The 21,541-nt window shown below is 36.1% G+C and overlaps 2 protein-coding genes across 2 annotated transcripts; both read right to left on the reverse strand.

Annotated features, from left to right (window-relative positions):
* Window positions 1-4,969: 4,969 nt before the first annotated feature.
* LOC113768378 lies at window positions 4,970-6,725 on the reverse strand. Its single transcript, XM_027312715.1, has 4 exons — window positions 6,084-6,725; window positions 5,785-5,855; window positions 5,496-5,643; window positions 4,970-5,359 (listed from the first exon to the last, which is right to left on the reverse strand). Exons 1-4 carry the CDS (start codon window positions 6,192-6,194, stop codon window positions 5,204-5,206), a joined length of 486 nt encoding a protein of 161 aa, XP_027168516.1. The 5' UTR covers window positions 6,195-6,725; the 3' UTR covers window positions 4,970-5,203.
* A 2,652-nt stretch (window positions 6,726-9,377) lies between these two features.
* Window positions 9,378-20,839, reverse strand: LOC113768467 (lysine-specific demethylase REF6). Its single transcript, XM_027312839.1, has 7 exons — window positions 19,608-20,839; window positions 14,524-14,602; window positions 14,046-14,113; window positions 13,784-13,934; window positions 12,144-12,829; window positions 11,168-11,884; window positions 9,378-10,880 (listed from the first exon to the last, which is right to left on the reverse strand). Exons 1-7 carry the CDS (start codon window positions 20,464-20,466, stop codon window positions 9,595-9,597), a joined length of 3,846 nt encoding a protein of 1,281 aa, XP_027168640.1. The 5' UTR covers window positions 20,467-20,839; the 3' UTR covers window positions 9,378-9,594.
* Between the last annotated feature and the right edge of the window lie 702 nt (window positions 20,840-21,541).

Raw genomic sequence — 21,541 nt, forward strand, 5'->3', positions numbered from 1 at the left:
TTAAGAAGTTAATTAACTAATTAGATAATTAGTTAAGCATCTAAAGTTAATTAGTTAATTATCTATTTATGTCAACAGATAATTAGTTAATTAATTAATTAGATTATTAGTTATTTAGTTATTTAGTTAAACTATGCATAAATAGTTAATTTAGTGTAAACTACAATTATCAAAATGACAAACATTTTATTGGGTTTAAGTCATCACATTCTTTGGTAAAATTAAATTTCAGTGAGGGTATGTTAGTAAATTGACCATGAAGAATCTATTAAATTGTGTCCGCCTTTTTTTAGGGAGGTGATTGCTATTTCAAAATTCATAGGGGAGGTCAATGCTATTACCATAAAACTCAGGGGAGGTTTCTGCAATTATCCCTTAAAATATTTTTCCCGATCATTAGTCGTCATTGACCCTTGAACACTGAATCAGAGAAGTACAAAAATTCAGTCACTTCTCTTGAGATTTTGCTACGGATATGTCAACCATTGATTTGACGAGCCATTCACCAAAGCTACTTCAAAAGTTGAATATAGTCTTCTTTCCTTCCAAAAATACAACACAAATTGTCTAAAACATATAATCTCCGTACGTAAGAAGAATGTTATATATGAATTTTTTTTTGTTTTCCTTCTTTTTTAAGTTAAACTGGTTGATTTTTAGCAATTTTTTAGAAGTTTTGTGAGTTTCAAGTCGTCTTTTTTTACTATCTCAATAATAATTATGCATTAGTTTTTCACTCACGGTGTAAAGATTTCTTAAGACGAGTATGTAGCAAACAAAATTTTATAATTTTTTTAAAAGAGATTATGCGCCGCACATGTAAGCTAACTCATCTAAAGAAATCTGATACTGTTAGTGTATAAAATATTAATTTTAAACTATTAATGAATCATCATTTTTTCCATTTTACTTGCATGTTCTGCTTTTCATTTCTCCGCAATATTCCTTCTTTGCATGTGTTTTTTTTTTTTTTGGTAGGATTTTGTGTATGCGTTTGAGTGGAAAAGAGTACCTATGTTATTCTGACACTGAAAACGATTCTCCATCCCTCCAAAAGACCGAAAATTCAAGAAATCCCAAACATGCAACGGCTGGTAAGTTGCTTATATCCTCTAATTATTTTCATCTTAAAATCTTTCCAAATTCACTCGATTGTTTTTCTTTTTTTGTTGGGGGGGGGGGGGTGGGGTGGGGAAGGTGTGTTTCTCTCCTGTGCAGATGCAAATTGATTGTCATCGATCACTTGTAAGATTTCGTGTCAATTTTTCCACGGTAAGTAAATTCAATTTCCATAACACTTACTAGTGTTATATTATCAAATATTGTTTGTGCTAACTTGTTATGTATAAGGGTCAGTTGCAACAATGAAGGGAGACATTTTGGCAGAAAGATTAAGTTAGCATTGTCAACTTATGACCGCAACGAATTTACTGTTCCACTCCCTATACCACTCTCTATCATATTTTTTATTATATTATTTATTCTCTTTCATAAATATCTTATGTTAATTCTTTTTTGTTTTCTCAAAATCCAACAACTATTCATTGAGTAATACACAAAATTTAACAACTCAAAAATGAAAAATCTAAAAAAAAGTTTAAAAAAACGATGAGCAGCTGACACCTCATTTTTCCTTTATTTTTTGTGGGGGAAGGGGTTGGGAAAGAGTTGGACCCACAGTTTGCTTGCACTGTCATTTATTATAGAGCACTTTCGAAATAGAAAAAAAAAAATTTCCTTATGAAATAGATAAGCTTTTTTATTAAGGAGAAGGGTTGGGTTGAGTGATATGGGAGAGGGAGGATAAGTAAGAGATCCTAGGTTCACGACCTCTCACTCACACTAAAAAAAACTAAAAAAAGAAAAGAAAAGAAAGATAAGCTTTTTATTATCTCTTTTGTGCTAAGGAAGCCCAAGGGCCCTTTACAATGGTACCAATTGAGGGATAACAACTTCCATAACATCATAACTGAAGGGAATTACGCCTATTTTCTACTCCATCTCATTCAATCCGAAACGTCAAAAAATACTAGAAGTGTGATATATCTTAAATACTAAAATAATTAATAAATTATAAGTCTAAATACCTCGTAAATAATCTAAAAAATTAAAGAAATTTGAAAAGGATTTCAAATCTTTCGTGAAATCCTTCGTTCCAAATGCAGCCAAAGAGAATTTTTTTTGGGTGGTAGAGACAGCTTATCAGGGGTGAAGCAAGAGCTCTTCAGCACAGAGAGGCAAAAACCTACATTTTCTTTTTAGAATTTAAGGTACTGTGATACTTAATATTTTTCCATGAATATTCTAAGAACTTGATTTTGAATTTGGCAAGAAGTTGCATTCAATTAAATGTCAAGATTTGACTGTAGGCAAGATTACAGTGTAAAAAATACTAGGAGTAGTGATAATATATATACATCTAGAAATGCCACTAAACTAATAATTTATCATAGAAAATAAAAACCAGCAAAATTCACGACCAAAAAAAACATGATTTGCATATGATGGTGGGAGAGGGAGAAGGCAAGAATTTGTCATCCATAACTTGCAAAAGACCATTTTAGTTTCTTTTACTGAATCAATAAATAATGAGAAAACTTTTACAGTTACTGATCGCATGTCAGCTTCCTCAGTAAAAAATTTTAACTCCATTGGGGTGATGATCCTATCCTGCACTTTTGTCTAATGAAATGGGATCCTTAACTGCTCATATTTAGAAGCTTTAGATATCTATTTCCATACCTTTTATAACTTCATGTCATTAGAATATTCATCGGCTTGGGTAATTTATACTTCACCAAGCAACATTTTTTTTTATTGAGTTTTTTCAGGTTTAGATATTAGTCGGACATTTTCTCCAATCACAATTTCTTTAAATATTTGACAATTTCCTAATATGACAACGAAAATAAAAGCCTTAAAAAGAAAAACCAAATTCCAAATTGAAATTACTTATTATTTATCTAAATCTACTAGTGTCTATGAAAAAATTTCAAAAATAATTATGCCTGCATGTCTTTCATCCCTATAATATTATGGACTAGTGTAAATATTACTACTACTAGGTACAGAAATATTATGTGAAATAATTCAGCAATCCAAACACAGGCATGCCTGAGAGTGCAAAAAGACGAACAAGCAGCAAACAAGTAACCTGAATCATAACTGTCTTCGAAACTTAAAAAAAAAAAAAAAAAAATTACAGTATATGGTCCTTTGGTTAACTCAAAACTTGTCGACTCCTAGTTGCTCAATAGATACTCTGTTATTAAGGGGAAGAGATGAGGTAGTACATAAACTTATTGCAGGCAAAGTTGCATCAATCAGACATCTATAGTAAATTCAAAGAATTACCATGTTTTTGCTTGTTATCAGGTCAAAGTTAGTAGGCCAACATCTAATTCAGCTGAATGGATTCATCCCGCAAACATATTAACCTACTCAAGATACTATAGAGCAGATAAGACTTATGAGCAGCAAATTTCATTCTTGTAGTTGTATACCCTGTCTATGAAAAGGTTGCTCAATGATCAGCAAGTATCCAGTTGCAGATCAACATGGAATCACTTAAATTTCGGTCAATGTCTATACAATGTACAAAACCTTAATCCAACCTTCAGCAGAAAAATACAAATAAAGAAGACTAAAGAAGGAATACAAATAAACGATGCCAAAACAGAAAATTAAACAAATTACTCATCATCTTCATTGCCAGCCATATTATGCAAATCAACAAGGTCCATGTAGCACAGTAAATATGCTATGGATGTAGGTGTCTAAACTATCATAGGAAGAATGTAGACATAGGATTGTTAGTACACAAGTACAATCCACTAACAGCACCTGAGAAGGTGCTTAAGATCTCTTCGTCTAAGCTTTATTCTAATCCTACTTTCGAGTAGCAACTTCAAGCATGAGCTTTCGTGGCATTCATGTTCCACTTTCTATTTACAGTCATGAACAAGAAGGGATTATACAAAAGCAAGAATACTGGGAAAAAGATAGTAACATTCAAGGGGATTGCATGTTGATACTGGATGGAAAAAATAGGAAGATAATTTACGGAATCATTCAGGGCGTTTATAGGTCTTCTTTATCAATATCATGGCTGTTTAGAGTTTTAAGGAACACCTAATGTTTGCTGAAACTTAATAGTAGAAAAGAAGATTTAGTCTAGAAATCACTCATTCCAGAATCTGTATTATCCAAAAAGTATAAATTCAAATAGACATTAAGAGAACTCCTCAACATACAAAACAATAAATACTTGACTTATACACCATCTTATATCTTTTTTCCCATATCTTCTGAATCTGGAAAAAATAAAAAGCTATACATTGCAAAAATAAAGAGATAATAATTGCATATGAATTAAAGAAACTAATCGTTACACTAAACTATTCAAGATTCCAAAGAGTAATTACCACCAAGCATCATCCAGATGTTGGCTGAAACTAAAGCTTCAGTTAGAGTTTCAAAAGCCTTGGAGTTAGCTTTTTTGTTAAAACCATCAGTCATGTCTTAGTCAGATATAATAAAGGTGAATATGGCACCAAAAAGTCCTGAAGAGACACAAGTTCTCGATCTCATTGTGTTTCACTAGCCTTCACATGAAATGAAGCCTTTTAGCAACGCATGTAAAGAGTAAACACCATCAAGGTCTCATCTTTACTTCAGATTTGGCAAAGAACAGAGAATAATTAGGTTACTGGATTTCTAATAAGATGGAATTGTTATGCTGGGGAATAAATGTGCCTTCTGGCAGGACTTTCCCCAGACTCCATGTAAAACTGAAATACAAAATGCAGAGAAAGTCAACTACTAGAATGATTCAAGGCAAAGAGCAGGCTGAACATTATGAAGCAATAACAAATAACAATACATTATCACTGCAAAAGAGATTTTCACATACAGCAGCTTAACCAACTGATCTGTAAAGCAAGCTGGAGATAAAATATAAGCACGAATATGAACTTGATCTGATAAATGGTATTCAAAATTTTTCATATTAACATACCTATCTTCTATTCTATATTATTGGAGTTCATAAAAATCCAACAATCAGAGGTGGATAAAGAGAATAAAAACAAGACCAGAACATATATCACTATTAATAGGAAAGGAAAAAAAATAGACTTTAATCTGAATAATGTTTTATTGTCAAATGCTAGCTAGTGCTACTGAACAGTCAAATGCAGAAGATTTATGCCTTAACAGTCAGTTGATCACGCCATGAGATTTTCTTCTTGCCGAGTCCTTTAGCGTCAATAAAGTATTTCCTTGGCATCTTCTCTGTTCTTGATGCCTCTCTAACAACTTGTTCACCTAGTCCTCTTCCTCCCAATGCCTCTTCATATCTCTGTAATAAGAACTAAAGATCCATGAGTTCAAATTACAAACTAAAAGAAGACCGTATCACCACTTGCCATCAACATCTTGTCCACGTTAATTCAATTACCAAAGTCAAACTTTACAAAAGATGGAGAAATATTTACCACTGCCGTTTCACTGGTAGCATGCTTTCTTTCCTCTTCAAGCATTGCTCTTTCTGTATCCACATTTTGCAAGTCAACGAGATCGCTTCCCAGTTCAGCAGGCGTATGTTGACAGTTCAACAAATATCTCCGCTTTCGTCTCAAAAACCTGATTGTCAGACAAGTGAATTATCAGTACACTCTAAGCTTTACACATTTTTTCTCCTCTAACATGATGCACCTCAACAGAGGTACTTAAATAGAAGATGAACGGCACTTTCAAACTTTTAAAAGGCAAAAGAATTCTTACTTGACTATAGCGACAAGGTTGTCTCTCTTCTGCTCTGCAGTCTGAAACTTCCTCTTCTTTGAAACAAATTCCTGTCGAAGATGGCCCCAACAAAAATTATATCCTCATCATGGATGTCAAAAAAAAAGTTCCCAATTGAATTTCAGGCCAGAAGAACCACCAAAACAAATTAAACCTTTAAATTCGAAGTATAGAACAGCATTAATTGAATTAAATTTCCTAACAAAGTAGACAGCAATCCTCAGACATTTATAATTGAAACCGTATAAAATCAATCAAAATTTTTAGAATAAACGAACCTTTTGCAGTTGCAAGTATTCTCTCAAGAGGGCTTGATGCTTGAGCCTTGCCCGATTAGCCTCCTCATCCACACCATTACATTCTTGCAAATTTACGGAAGCCCTTTTCATCTTCAAGTATAACAACCAAAACCCACCCGCCAAATCAAACAAATATCTCAAAAACACCACCAGCCCAGATCAAAAAAATCAGATCTTTATACAAAACAGAGAAAAGGGTTGGCAATAATGTTGAAAAAAATAAGAGGGCTGTTGAGTGGTCGTCAATATGAGAAGCCTAAAAGGAACCCCAAAAGGGAAGAGGGGTATTTGAGAGAAGTTGGAGGGGCATGTGTGGTTGGAGAAGATTAGAAGATGTTTCCTCTTCTCAATGGGATATGTTGCCATAGTTGTGGACTCGTAGAAATAAAAGTAATTTTTATTCTTTTTCTTTTTTGTTTTGGATTTTGTCATGTGTGCAAAATGTGTAGTTTTTTTCTGCAACATAATTTCTAGGCCAGCTGGGCCATTGGAGATAGGGAGAGATAATTTGTTTGCGTTTGTTTCCTTGGAGAGTTGGGAGATCAGATAGATAGGGGGTATCAGGAATGAGAGAAAGTGGTCTTAGATACGGTGCAGAAAAGGCAGGTGATAACTGGCCATTGTTCGTTTATGGCTATGGCCTCACGGGTGGGATTGCAGTTTTCTTGAGTCGTAAAAGGAATGACATGATTGATGGAGGGGGTCTAAGGTGTCTAACACAAATCAACTGGAGAACAAGAGGGGTAAAATAGTAAATGCATTGCACTAAGCAAACATCTAACCTTTTTTTTTTTTTTTTACAAAGATTTTAGATTAGTGGTAAAAACAAGAACAAATTTACCAAACACTCTATCAAAGGATTCCACTTGGATGAATATTTTTTTTGGCTGCATTAATCTTTACTACAACGTCAAAGCGCAAAATATTTTTACACCTGTAACATTAGATACATGCCACATGTACGTTAAAAACATCTGCATGTTAAACTGAGATTATGCGTTATATATTCAAACTTATTGATAAACACAAACTAAATAAGATGAGTTAGAATTTTTTTTCAAAAAAATCCATAGAAAACATGAAAATTTATGAGTGTCAATGGGTAGAAAAGGTGAAAATCATATATTAACTACTGAAATGGTTCAAGCAATAAGACATCATCAAAGTGCCAGCCCATTTAAGACATGGAAGCAGTTAGAGATTTAGAAAAACATTTTCAGTGAAAACCAAAAACAGAAAAAAAAAAAATGCCCTTTGTTGTTGTATTCTGATGTGTTTATGGTAATTACATGTCTATATAATAAGACAGATAGCAGCTTATATCTTATTATGGAAAATTATATACATTACTTTAACATTGAACTTTGGTACTCTGATAAAAAATGGTTTTCAGGATTAGAAGAAAATTATTGAAGAAAAATTGAAAGCACTTGACCTAATAGGGTATAGTGGTAAAATAAGATATTTTAGACTCTAAACCGGGCAATAATTGCAGAGCCAATCATCATATTTCATAGTTTCTCCTCTAATTTTGACTTTTGGTCCCCATTAAGGGTGGGATCAAATGAATAATTAACTACTGGACCCCTAGATAAGAGATAGGGATGGTAAATTAAAAATTGTAAAGCAACCCCTGATTGACCCGTGAATTACTGATTATGAAATGATTCCTTGTTAAAATGCCAAATTGCAAACAATTAGGTCGGTTAGGTAGAGCATACTAACATGAAAAAAAAAATTATAAAGGGTAAGATTGTTAAGATCTTACTAATTATTAAAAATTGTAAAGCAACCCTTGATTGACCTGTGAATTACTAATTATGAAATTATTCCTTATTTAAAATGCTAAATCATAAACAATTAGAACCGTAAGGTAGAGCATAATAACATTAAAAAAAAAAAAGATTATTAAGGGTAAGATTGTTATGTTAACTTTTGTAATCAACAAGAAGTCAACAACAATGTTTGTATTTAAATGTAAATACCCTGGCAAGCTGCAAGTTTAATACCTAAGAAAAAATAATAGGGAAGATAATAATATTTTTAGTGTCTCAGATATTAATAATATTGAGGGGATCATATCACAGGTGACAACTAACTTGAAATTTAATAGTTCAATAAGCTTTGACAGAAGACAAGAATACACAGTTCAATGGGCAAATTCTATCTTATAATGTATCTTCTTCTTTTTTTTTTTCCTATTTTTCTCTCCCCAATCTATCTTAAATTCTTAATACCTAATTTAACTATTATATGAAAGCAGAGGGCCTGTTAGCAATTCTTGCTTTCCAAGGTAACCTTTTACCAAGTAGTACTATTTTGCGCAGGAGAAAATACTCTGTGTATAGTAGTAGCTGGGCCTGATTTTAACTTCTGCAGGCCAGAGTTTGATTATTTATGTGACCACTTAGTCTGCAGACATTTTTCGTACCAAATAAAGAACTTTTTACTATTGATGAGGCAGGCAGAAAAAATTTAACATGGTACGGTCATCCCATTCAATATTCATTGATTTTCGCTTGAAATTAATCTAAATTTTTTTCGGGCTAAATCGATTTTTTAACTGGTATTTTACCTTATACGTTTCACATGAAATAAAAAAATGTTACGATAAATAGTACAATAAACATTTTCCAAATAATGTTTCAGGCAAAGGGAGAAATTTTTTAACCCCAACACCCAAAAGAGAGAGAGAGAGAGAGAGAGAGAGAGAGAGAAATTTCAAAAGCATGTTTTGTCACATGGTTTTGGACCAAAGAAATTTGTTGCTTCATGGCTTTTAACATTTTACTGAAGGAAAATTTCATTCTTGTCTGACCGACAAATGACTAGTACGATAAACACAAATTAAAAGATGGCCCTCCTAATTTTTAAGAGTTTTTGTATTTATATATATTTCTGTATTTGTGTATATCGCTCAAACACATCATATTCAAAACAAAGTTTCAATCCAAGATCAAGAAAATAATGAAGCAAATATGATCAAGAAAATAAATATGATTGCAACCCATAGCCCTTGACCGCATAACCTACTAAAACCATACAGGAAAACTTGATCAGACTTTGATTGGAAGACTGAAACAGTGTTTATGGAGATTGGAATCTGCAGAACACAACTTTCTTAAAACTTTTGTTCTGGATTTGACGATTAAGATACACTTGCAATGTCCGGGACACCTCATCCATGATTCTGTCTACAATCTCTACAATGAAGGAAATAATCAAAAAAAAGTAGTTTAACTTACAGTTAGCCTACAATTTGGAATTGAATCCTTCTCCTTTTCAGAGTTCCATTTGCTGTCAATGCTGAAACAATTGATCTACTTCAGTAAATGGGGGGAGCCAATTGGGAACCCCAAACAAAGCAGACCTAACTGTACCCTAGGAAGAATTACATGGGCATGCTAATCCTCACCTACCCCTATCTGCGTTAATTGGAAAAGATTCTATCAGTCATGTTAAATTACAACATCAAGAATCAGTTAATGCATCAGCTGCCTTTCTTCGAAGAAGAATGACCCGTCTTCCTCTTGTGACGGCTAAAATCTGATACAAATCGAAATGTCTGGTTACAGCCTGGCTCAGCACAGACATAAGGACGAGCACCAGTGTGAACTCTAATGTGCTCCGTCCTAGCCCATGCCCATTTAAATGACATCTTGCAGCCTTTCCAGGGGCACTTCAGCGGGCGATCATCCACGTGAACACGGCGATGCTGCACCAAGTACTTGTGGGAGAAGAACTTCTTACCACAGCCCTTTACTGGGCAAATATTGCGCTTATGTAATACAAGCTCCTGCTTTGAACCAAATCCCATGGTGCAACCTTCCATATCACATGGATACTCAGTCTTCTCATCCTTTACCTTCATCTTGTTAGAGCCAGCAGGACTCTTCTTTGCCTTCAAGCCATTTGGCTGTTTCTTTGCTACTGATTTGGTTTCAAGAGATTTGGCTCCCTGACCTTTACTAGGCTTTTCAGCTCTTTTCCTCAGCCGTGTGCTAGGCCCACCTTCCTGCTCTTCCTCAGTTTCTAAGTTGAACTGTTTCCTGTTCCTCACAACTTTGTTGCCTTTGTTGCTAGACTCAACGTTCTCTTTCTTCCTTTGCGTGTTCCTCCGGTTGCTTTTGCATTGATGTTGAGAATGGTTGACTGGAGAATCTTCGGCAGCTTTATCTCGCTCTTCAACTTTTGCAGATTTAGCTTTTACAGCCGGCCTAATTTCTGCTGCAGTTTTTCTCTTTCTCCCAGTCCTGCAAGTTCTAGCAGTTGTTTCACCAGTCTGCACATGGGTGCTTTCCAAAGGTCTCTCAGGCTTCAAATCAGCCTTCATGCAGGAAGGAATGCTTCTCTCCTGTTCTTCTTCATCTCTTTCAGCAAGGAAAGGGTGAACCTGATTGGACATCCAGACTTTTCCACACCACTTCCCAGCAACAACAGTCTTTTTTGGTTTGCCTGGCCAATTCCCAAGAGAGTCATCCTTTGTTGGGCTATTCACCGGAGAACTTCGGCCAAATGCATTGTATATCACAAAGTTGTATGGCATTTGCTTAGAGTAGAGAGGAGAGCGACTAAGACTGGCACTGTAATAGAGATTAATGCCTAGTTTTACTGCCCAATCCCCATTTCCATGTATTGCTTCTTGACTTTCTAAAGCTGCTTGTATAGTTTCTTCATCTTCTTTTGATGCCTGCCTGAATGAAATATTACTCCAAACATAATGACCCCCCAATTCTTCTGCCATCTTTTTCGCTTGAGCCTCTACATTGGGATAGTCTGCATGGAAGTAATAATAGTAAGAAGAACAAAATTTCAGGAAAAGCACACCAATGAGATGCAAGGTTAGCTAATCTTTTTGACTTCCCAATTTACCACTTTCATTTATTACTTTCTTCTGTCCAAGAGCATAGCATGGCTACCCCTCATCGCAAAGAGATAGTTCAATGTGGCAGACACTAAACGTCAAGGATTTTCTTCCTTTTCTTTTTTAAAGTTGGCGGGAATTATTGTGTTAGAGCGGTACTAGAAAAGCATTTATATTCATCTACAAGACAGATATTCACCTGGATGACAAAGGAGCAAAACATTAACCCCACCAATAGACCGAAGCTGCTTTTCTACCTGTACAGCATGCTGAAGACAGAATACATGCATTCTTGAAGAATCTTCATCAGGTCTTCCGGCAAATGGCAAAGTTTTGTTCTCAAACTCTACTATGGCAGTGGATGTTATAGTCTCAGCCTTGTGGGCTACTGGGGAAGGAGACGAGGCATCTTGTTCTTTGACTTGATGTCTACACCTATCTGCTAAATTATCTATCTCCATCGATGGAAAACTTCGTCTCTTGTACTCAATAGTCCCATCCGGAGGTGGATGTCGTCTACTCTCAGATGTAGATTTTGTAGTTCCTTGTTTGTCAGAAGAGCCAATAATTTGGAGAGGAACCACATCTGCACAACTAAACTCTGAACAGGAGATAGCATTGTTTCTGGATCCTCCTTTGTGAAGTCCAGCATCATGACAATGCAATCCATTTTCTGGCGAGCAATCCTTAGCTTCATTCTGGCAGGCTTCAGTATGATTATTCGCATCAACATCATCCTCATCTGAGTCAGAAGAATTACCATATGTCAAAGCCAATAGACCAAGGGATGAAGTGTCCCTTTGTGCTTCTGTATTTGGAATCAGTCCAACAATTTCATCATCGACTGACTGATACAGACCACCAGATTGCACTGGGACATCAAAGAGTTCATCTGGGTTCCTTTTGTACATCCATCCTGCAATGGAATACATGAAAACTCATCAGTCACAACTGCTGGACAGATTTAACCCACATCTAGACAGAATTCAAAAATGGATAAGTAACAGTTCTAAGTTCACATTTACAAATGGACAGACAGTTGAATGCATTTGCTGCGACATCCCATTCACTAATTTTGATTACTTGATCCACCAAAACAATTACACTTCAAGAAATCAATCTACTCTAGAATAAAAATGGGAAGCCAGTGTCAACATTTTCATTCAGAGGAGTACCTGAACAAGAATCTGACTTAGGCGGAACTTCATCTCCATTAACAACGGTTAAGACATCACTGGTTTCTCCCCAGTCCTTAAATTCGCTCCTATCAGCTGTTATCAGGTAAGTTGCAGTTGCATCTGTTGGTTGAACTATAGCAACACAAGCAAAGCACAATATCCCACAAGTGACGCATGAAAAGAGCCCCTGCTCTGACAACCTATCACCCCGAGAAGCTCTGCCTTTTTCAGTTTCCATGTTCTTGGACTCAGAAGCTAGAGCTGAAAATTCATTACCTCTAACTGAACAAGGAAGCCTCTTATCAAAACAGGAAGGAGAAACAGTTTCCTTCATCGAACAGGATCCTGTCCCTTGCAGGACTCCCCTTTTCCTCTCTTGCACAATACCTTCAGAAAGTAAGCTTTTTGTTGTTTTCATCATGAGGTCTGGACTGCCCAAACTGGGAAACAACCCGGGCTGTACCTGTGACTGCGAACCAGCTTTTGAATTTGAGCTAAAAGAACTGACAACGGAATTTTGAGGAAGAATTACAACTGAAGATCCCTCAGCCAGCATATAAAGTAGATCATTGTTCTGCATCACATCTTGTACAAATAGGTCTTTTACCAACATTTCTCCTTCACCCTTCTTCTTATCCTTTAGCCGTGAACTCCGTGGTTCCATGCGAACCCCCCTTGGTACTCTGCCCCAAAAAAAATTGTTAAAAGCTATAGAAGCATCCAGAGTAGGTCCTTTTCTAGAAATCATGTTTTACACTTGCATAAACTAGTTCTGACAGTTCTGTAAGACAAGATTGATGTTATAAGAGGTGATTTTTTTTTCAATAGAAGACACGTTTACACTATCTTCCATCAAAAAGTTCTGACATTTCTAAATCAACTTTTCATCACAAGAATCTCCCCCCAAAAAATTGCATTGCATGCCCAAACTGGCCAGAAAAATGATGCATTCATATCTTCAAGCAAAATAACTAGCATATATTACCCCGCCCTGGAAATAATTAACAAATTTATACAACCTACTTTTTCTTTTACACAACCCCCCCCCCCCCCCCCCAAACAAAATTTATTCTTGCACTTTCTGGAACCAGTTCAATATCTGAGACTATCAGTATGACTAGAAAATTTCAATATCCACTTTATAGGAAAAATAAAACAAAAGGTAAGATGACTTCGTCCCCAAGGTTGAGGAACAGAAATTGAAGATGTAAATCGCCATAAAGCAGGAAGATGGTCTAGACTTCAGAAAAAACTCAGCAAAAAGGACTGGAAACACGCTAAGAGTAAAGCTAACAGATTTAAGGCACCAAAGAAGCTCACATTATACTGATAATTACCAATAAAAAATAGAATGTGCCCCCACTAAAGAGTGAAATGACAATTTTCATTTATTAGATATGCTCCATCAGTTTCGGCCAAATCTTGGCATGTCATACTTTAAGGAATACTTCCATCCAAACACTGGGCAAATTGTAATTGATTAGTTTATGATGGAAACCTCAAAGAATCCAAAACCTCCGCATTCGAACCCCAGACTAAAATGAGAAGCCACAACCAAAGGAAAGACCATAGGAGAAACTTTCACAAAGCCAAACTACAAGATAGCACAAATTTTTACCCATTACAATAGAACAAACCTTGAACAAGATGAAAGTGCCAGATCATATAACAACTGAAAGTGGGAAACCATTGGAGGACAATTAATTGAAGCCCTACGAATTGCAGCATCTTTTGCAACAGTGAGCCATCCAGGAGTAGCAATATTAGCAGCCTCACCACAGTTAAACCCTATGTTTTAAGAGATGAAATGTATAGGAATACTTAGACATTCTACAATCTTTCCATCCTTCAAGGGGAGATAAGGAGATAAGAGACGAATTAAATGAAGAATTGTATTACCATGACTAAACCCTGAGTGATAGGCCCTTGGAAAAGTAACAACAAATTCTCCAGCATTTTGCACCAACCTAATACAAAACATGGGCAAATAAGCTGCAAAAACCCAACGGTAAAAGAAGCAACTTGTAGTAGAACTTATATTACAAGAGCCTACAATGGTAGCTAGATCTTTTTCAAGGCTTTTGCCACAATAATGTGTAATTAAGTAGAAATTTGCTGTCCCATGCCATCAGAAAATTTGCTTCCATTAGTTACCTCTATTTTGGCATTTCTATTGATGTACTTTTTTCCTTTTAAGCGAGTTACCAGATGCCAATGAACCTATATGTAACTGACATGATTTTATTCCTTTCAGAAGTGGCAGGGTCAAAGTGAAGCTCGAAAGCTAACGGTCAACTATTCCACTCTTAAGGAACCACAGTCCTCAGAGCATTAATGTGAAACAAACATTGTAATCTGTTGTAAGACTAGAACTCACCTGCAGCATGGAACACCCGCATCAATAAGTACCTCAGGTGACATGACTGTGGTCTTCTCACCAAGTGTTGAAAACGTAACTGAAAGAATATATCATAAAACCCTACTTACTTGAATAAGATGTGGGAAAAAGGGGGGAAATTCTAACACACACGTATAGCAATCAAATTACCAATTTAACAAGAAAAGTTATCAGAAACCCAAAAAGACAAGTAAATACTTCTGTACCAACCACAACAGTTAGGAACTTTCTGTGAGAAGCCATCCAAAGTATAAGAAAAACAGAAAGAAAAGGAATTTTGTGGAGATCCATTTTTGCTGGCCTTCAATACTTTTTTAGCTACACCAAGTGAAATTATTCCTAAAAATTTAGATGAAACACTTCACTTAGAGAATTCACAGGGCAAGTTAGTACATATAAGTTGATGAGTCATTTTAGGATCCGTTACAACATAGCCCCTGAGATAAATCATTTGGCATATGGTCTTTCTGTAGCATTCAAATAAACAGACCCCTAAACTTCTGTTAATACTTCCACATGTCATAGCTCCCGTTTGAATAAATTTTTTAGTCCTCACATAACATACAATCACCACAGTTGAAATACCAATCCAACCCAGCCAATCATTAACAGGCAATCAAAACATCCTCCTCCTTTGTGGAGCTTGTACTCTTTAAATTCTAGAAATAGATATTAAATTAGTATCTGGTGTAATGATTTCATAGAAAAAATAAACACTGAAGTAATCCATCTTCAACAATGCATCCAGCTAAATAAGATCAATCTCAAATCCAGCATTTCTGAGTGAACCTTATCAGCTAACATAAATCAGTTCGGACAACCCAAGAAACATCCTCAGACATCTATATGTGCTTGAGCAAGTGTCCTAATCTGATGGTTAAGATTTTTATTCGATGGATCTGTCCATTTACCAATTTTACCTAGTCACTAGCATCCTGCCCTTGTAAGCAACATGATGGTGATTGATTTGGCACTAAAACTTTATCACAGCAATATTGCTGCAATCATAAATTGTTTCACAAAGAAGACTTCGGGCAACACAAATTTTACAAATGGTGGAAGCACAAATTCATTAATTGTGGAAATTTATGTTCGAGATTATGTTCGAGAAAATGCCTAGAGAAAAACTTGAATATAGTGCCAACCTTGAGCTTCGTATGAACCTGTATCGAATAACAAAAATGAAAAGAAAGTTTTATCCTACCTAATTGGAATCTACTTCTATTTTCCTCCAAGAATTTAAATTCAAAGGACATAAACAACAGTAGAATCACAAACAAAAAGCAAACATGAATCAGAATAAATAAAACACAAACACAAAGCATTGAGAAATTTGAATCCTCGAATGCTCGGAATTACTATCAATCCAGAAGTGCACATGAACTATATCTTCTTTTGCAATAAAACTTTCTAGCAGTCATTGTCCTCCAGATGCACAAAACTTGGACTGGGTTTTGTATAACTTCCTAGCTTCAAAGTATGCCCAATAAGCCTTCTCATGCCTTCTTTCAACTCCTTCCATGAGGAGTGTATTCAATACGTTTGATCCAGTCCTTTTACAGATAGATCCTTTTGTGCTCTATGAAGCTTCTCAAAATCTCTCCCAGAATTAAAACCGGAAAAAAAAATAACTCCATTCCTGGATACGTATGCAAACTACTTTAAAGAAACTTCTTTGTGAACTAAATCAGGTATTCTATGATAACCAATAAACACCTTGTGAATTTTCATTCAAACTGAATGCTTAGCTTGACAACCACTACTCGAATCAATAGACCTGGTACCAAGGATCAACCAGCAGATTTCAATTCAACTTCTACAGTAAGTCTAAATTCTGTCAAACACTAGGTTAATTATCAAAACAAGATGGTAATGATGGTTGCAACACAATCAACCCTATGCCTCACAATAAACATTGCGGTTAAGGAGAACATCACAACATTGAATTAAGTTAATCAACAGAACTGTGGAATTTTTAACTGCCTTCTGAGGTGTCCACAACTTTGTGATAGGCTTAGACAACTTTATCATTACATCATGAGGTCCCATGAATTCTGGTTCACAAGTTTGTTCAGGCATCCACTCAAGTTCTCTTTCAATCTCATTCAACTGACACTGCCTCTAAAGCCATCGCATTGAGTAGTGTTTTTGGTATAACAACAACTGACTTGGGGCTGGGCAAAAGGACGCCATTATGCTTTATTCACGACTGGTCTAGGTTTCTAGGTCAAACTACGAGAAAGCCCTGGTTTTACCATTCCTCAGCTCTAAAGAGCACAACAACAGAATTATCAAGTTTAAAAGTGTTGAATCTTATCGTTATGCCAGAGGCGAAAATATAGACCAGCCTTACCCCTAAAAATGCTATCTAGATGGACTACTTATCCTTCTAGATAGCATTTTTAGGGGTAAGACTGGTCTATATTTTTGTCTCTGGCATAGCGATAATATTCAACACTTTTAAATTCTAAATCATTTTTACTACATGTGATCTGCTACATTAATGAAAGCTACCAAGTTACAGCACAACCCCTTATAGTGAGCATGTGAACAGTAAATTCTTTCCAGTAAATATTTCTCCTCCACTAAGGACTAAGACCAAACAGTGTCTTGATTTTTTGTTCTTTTCTCTAGAAGATGGAACCTAATAACTAGGTTGAAGCTTGACTGTTTGTAAACAAAAAAGGCACTGTACGTAGCACAGGGGAGATCCCATCCATCTAACCATTGACAAGAGCATCCCAGTCCCAAAAGTTTCCGAGACAAACAAGATTAGACATTAGCTCTCAGGCCAATACAGATAGCACATGCATCTAGAACAATAATAAATATGTAATAATTATAATCAACAAACTGTACAATACAGTAAGGAGAGATTAGAATTTTCAAAATCAAGTTCAACAAAATTTTCATTCCACGCTATCTAAAGCATCAATTTGTCCATATTATGCTTCTATGCCCAGCAATATTACCCACATTTCACTACAAGCCATATTACTTTATCTTCCCATCTGTCCAATATTTGCATCAGTATTAACAATGATCACTGATATGTTGAGAAGGACAAGCAAATTAAGGATTTCAAAAGGCACAACATTGTGTCCTTTAACATAAAGCTTGGGCCCAAGACAGAGCAAACTACTAGATTATGAGGCTTGTTTATAATTAACTAAGATGGAAGTCATGAGCTCGAAATCAAGATAATGCAAGATTTTCTGGCAGCTTAAGTAGGCATTTTGAAAATTATAGCAACACAAAAATGAGTTCTGAGTTTTCTTTTACAATCTTTCAACTCTTTTCTTTGCTTCTGCTTTTAATTAATACTCGTCCCTCTATTTTCTTTGCTTATTTACTCCACCAATTGTATGAAGAACTTCACCACTTAGCAAATGTAATTTGCCCAATTGATCATGTTTTTAAACATGCGATGGGACCCCCAAGTCCAAAAGATTGGTATCTGAAAAATATAACATTTCTCAACAAAAATTTCGAGAAAAAAGAAACGGCATATTTTATTTTACCACCAATCTACAGGACGAAACCAAGTGAACATGCATTCAGATCAGCCGTTGAAGCATGTCCATCAGTAGAGAGAGAACAATAGTCCTTTTTGTTGAAAGCAACCACTACCCACACTCGTGCACACCCACAGACAACACGCAAGAATGCATCTGATGCTCAGCCTCTGCTGCAATGTCATGCACTTGAATGATACTCACAGATCAAAATATGGCCTTATCCATGAATATCTGTGATGAGAAGAATTATCTATTATCTCCATTGTTCTCCTTGTCTTTAAGATAGTGTCCTACGTCATCATTAGGGAGCAAATGTCATCCATTATAGAACATTGAAAAGTACAAAGAGATTTTGTCAATGACCATTCCCCATTTGGCTGCATTATCTGTCCTTTCTACTCTACTCTTTCTAGAAGTTAGAGTGATAAGTTACAAGTATCCATGTCTTCATTCTATTTTGTAAAATCATGAATTGAAGTTATCTTTGGGTTCCTCTTACGAGATAGTTAAGTCATCATGCAAACATAAGTTTTTATTTGAAGTCAGAATGCCTCTAATGCCAAAATATGGTTCCTGGATGTCTATATTAGCTTAATGGTTGAGTTATTGGGCTCTCATCCTAAAAGAAATGATGTTCTTTAATCCACACATTTAACGGGATCTATGCACCGCGGCTCCCAATAAAAGCTTCACTAATTCCAAAAGCTACAACAGTGTGACAGCAAAGCACCAATTCCTGCAAAAGAATTATTCCAGAGATTCCAATTGTACCTAATCTTACCTTAGCACCCATTTCACTGTACTCAAACTATTTTTCATCATACACACAGCTCAAACTTATTCTTTCACAGATGAGTTATAAGATGCTTTATTTTTTAACCAAATAGTAGCATCAAGAAAAAAACTCCACCAGCCATGTCCAGCTTCTATATGTACCTATGACGATAGCCACTTAATTTAAGTAAAAGAATTATTCACACTGATCCTTCTTATTGATCCACAGTCCAAACCTCAGAATAGCACTTGTCAATCCCATTTTGTCTCAAACTCTAGACAGGGAATCTCTATTACAAGCAATATCTTTGGAGAGAAGTAGTTTAAAAACTCATGCATGAAATTATCAACAGCCTTGCAAATTTAAGCAAGCTACAGCGTCCAACATCGAAAAACAGAGCACGCCATTCGGGCCAGGGGAACCACTTATTTGTAAAAGATCTCAACACTGCAGAATGAAAGTAATAAACCACAATGGACGTGAAGATAACACATTCTAAAGCCATCTAATAAATGCAGCAACAACACAAGGAAACAGGGGAACCAATTAGAAAACATATATGAACAGTCAAATAAGCTATGGATGGGCAATCGATAATTCCAACTTTTCTCAGGTTCATTTCCTAACAGAAGCCAAAGTTCTCGAGTTTATACAAACTTTACTTCCTCAATAAAGAACAGAGTGTAGATGAAACATAAAAGAACAAAGAAGCCAATTTCAACAGAATAACTACTTGAATGTACGTCTACAGCTCTAAATAGAAAACTGACCAAGAGGATTGATCTCTCCCCCATAGCCATGCACCCTGATCACCTCTTCGAACGCTGCAGCAGCATCCCAAGGCACACCATACCATGTCTTCCCTGCACCCGTATGCAGGTAATTCAAGCTATGCAAGTCATGATCCTCCACATGCCAAGCAAACCAACTAAACATCATGGCAACATACACCATAGGCGAAGTCACACCGGGTATTTCCTCCTTCATAAAGGTCAACAGAGACCCTTTAGCCCTAGAAACGCCTCTCATATTCCACTCAGTGTCCCCAACTGTCACATTAGCATTAACATTACTCCCCTCGCCTCCCCCCTCCTTTCCACCCCTTCTCGGGGCAAATGCCGAGCCAGGCATATCATTTGCATACTCTACTGAAAAGGGCTTATCCACAATGGCTTTCCAGTAAAGAGTTTCAATCTCTAATGCAGTCAAACACTTCTTCCTACTCTTTTTCAAGTAATTCCTTTCAAATGCTTTTGCCTTAGCCTCAAATTCTTCCAGGGTATAGTTTTCCCCACTCTGCCACACCGGTTTCTGAACAGGGCGCTGTTTTCTTGGGCAGAATCCGATCTGCTGCTGCCTAGTGGTAAATGTAGGAGAACCAGACCGGGCCACGAGTGATTTGTTAAGGTTAGAAACGGCAGTTTTCTTGTGAGGTGCTGGAACAGGGGGAACAATTTTGCAAATCCCATATTGGGAAGCTTCTTTTTCAATCTTGAAAATGTAAGCAATTGGATCTTGAAATTCAGCTAGGGTTGGGTGATATTCTGGAGCTACAGGTAGGGTTTTAAGCCAAGAAAATACTTCAATATTTCCACTGGCAACTGGGGTTGAAGAAGCTTCTGAAGCCATTGAATTAAATTAACTAAACTAACCAAATGGCAAAATGGGATTTTGTCAACAGCTCAAAAAATGGGTAAAAATGCAATCTTTTTCACACAAAATTACACCAAAAATGGGGAATCTTTACATTTTTGGTGTAAATTTGTGCAGTTGCATGGCTGAAATATGTTAGAGATCTGTCTTGGGGTTCAAAGGGGTAGTAGCATTTTTGGTTGAGGGGTTTATTCTAGAGAGAAAGAGAAAGAAAGAAGGCCAGAAAGAAGGGCAGAGAGCAGCTGTTGAGATTCTCTATTCTCTCATTTTTCTATTAGGATTTGATATCAAATATAAATTCAGTGCCAGCAAGAGAAAGAGGGTGACCTACTGACCTATTCCTTTCCTTTTATTTTTTCCTTTTTTCTTAAAAAATCTTTTTGTGGGGGTTTTTTTTGGGGGTGGGGGGTTTGATTTATTTTGTGCTCTGTTTTTTATGGGGAACAGGGAATGAGAGAACAGGGGAGGGGCTGAGTGAGTAAGAGGCAGAACAGAGGATGAAAAGGTGAAAATGAGAGTGTACAGTGTGTGAGAGAGAGTGGAGTGAAAACATGTGATGTGAGTGGGGTTTTATTAGGGGATGGGGGGTTAGGAGGGGTGCTGAAAATGACAGGAGAGTGTTTTTTGGGTTTATTTACTGTTCTGCCACAAGATTTTGTTTTTATTTGCTGGTTGGACGATGGAGATAGGGCAATGGGTGGTGGAGTCAAGTGAATTTGTGGGGTTGTTCTTTTCTTTCTTTCTTTTTTCATTTTTACTATAGGGTGATGTTCTTTGAAAACTGAACAAGTCTGAAATATACTTTGAGTATATTACAGTTAATCACATGTTAAATGTTGCCTAAAAAAACTAGTCCCATAGTAAAGGTTAGTTGGAGTTTAACTCCTCTAAGAAATTCACCCCCACTACTCAAGCACCATTTGTTGTGTAGTTCTTTCTATTTCTTCTTTGTTCTTTTGTACCAGTTGTGTAGGTGAAAAAACTTAAATTTCTTGCAAATTTAGTCTAAATTGATTCTTTTCTTTTCTTTTTTTGAAATTGATTGTATTAT

Source organism: Coffea eugenioides, chromosome 4 (genome assembly GCF_003713205.1).
Source record: "Coffea eugenioides isolate CCC68of chromosome 4, Ceug_1.0, whole genome shotgun sequence".
Lineage (NCBI taxonomy): Eukaryota > Viridiplantae > Streptophyta > Magnoliopsida > Gentianales > Rubiaceae > Coffea > Coffea eugenioides.

Excerpts from the sequence above, each read along its gene's own strand:
- LOC113768378 (XM_027312715.1), bottom strand. The coding sequence starts at position 6,194 with ATGAAAAGGGCTTCCGTAAATTTGCAAGAATGTAATGGTGTGGATGAG. Across the intron at positions 5,856-6,083 it reads AATACTTGCAACTGCAAAAG|GAATTTGTTTCAAAGAAGAG; the intron begins GTTCGTTTATTC and ends CATCTTCGACAG. Across the intron at positions 5,644-5,784 it reads AACCTTGTCGCTATAGTCAA|GTTTTTGAGACGAAAGCGGA; the intron begins GTAAGAATTCTT and ends TCTGACAATCAG.
- LOC113768467 (XM_027312839.1), bottom strand. The coding sequence starts at position 20,466 with ATGGCTTCAGAAGCTTCTTCAACCCCAGTTGCCAGTGGAAATATTGAA. Across the intron at positions 12,830-13,783 it reads GCACTTTCATCTTGTTCAAG|AGTACCAAGGGGGGTTCGCA; the intron begins GTTTGTTCTATT and ends TTTTTGGGGCAG. Across the intron at positions 11,885-12,143 it reads TAAGTCAGATTCTTGTTCAG|GATGGATGTACAAAAGGAAC; the intron begins GTACTCCTCTGA and ends ATTCCATTGCAG.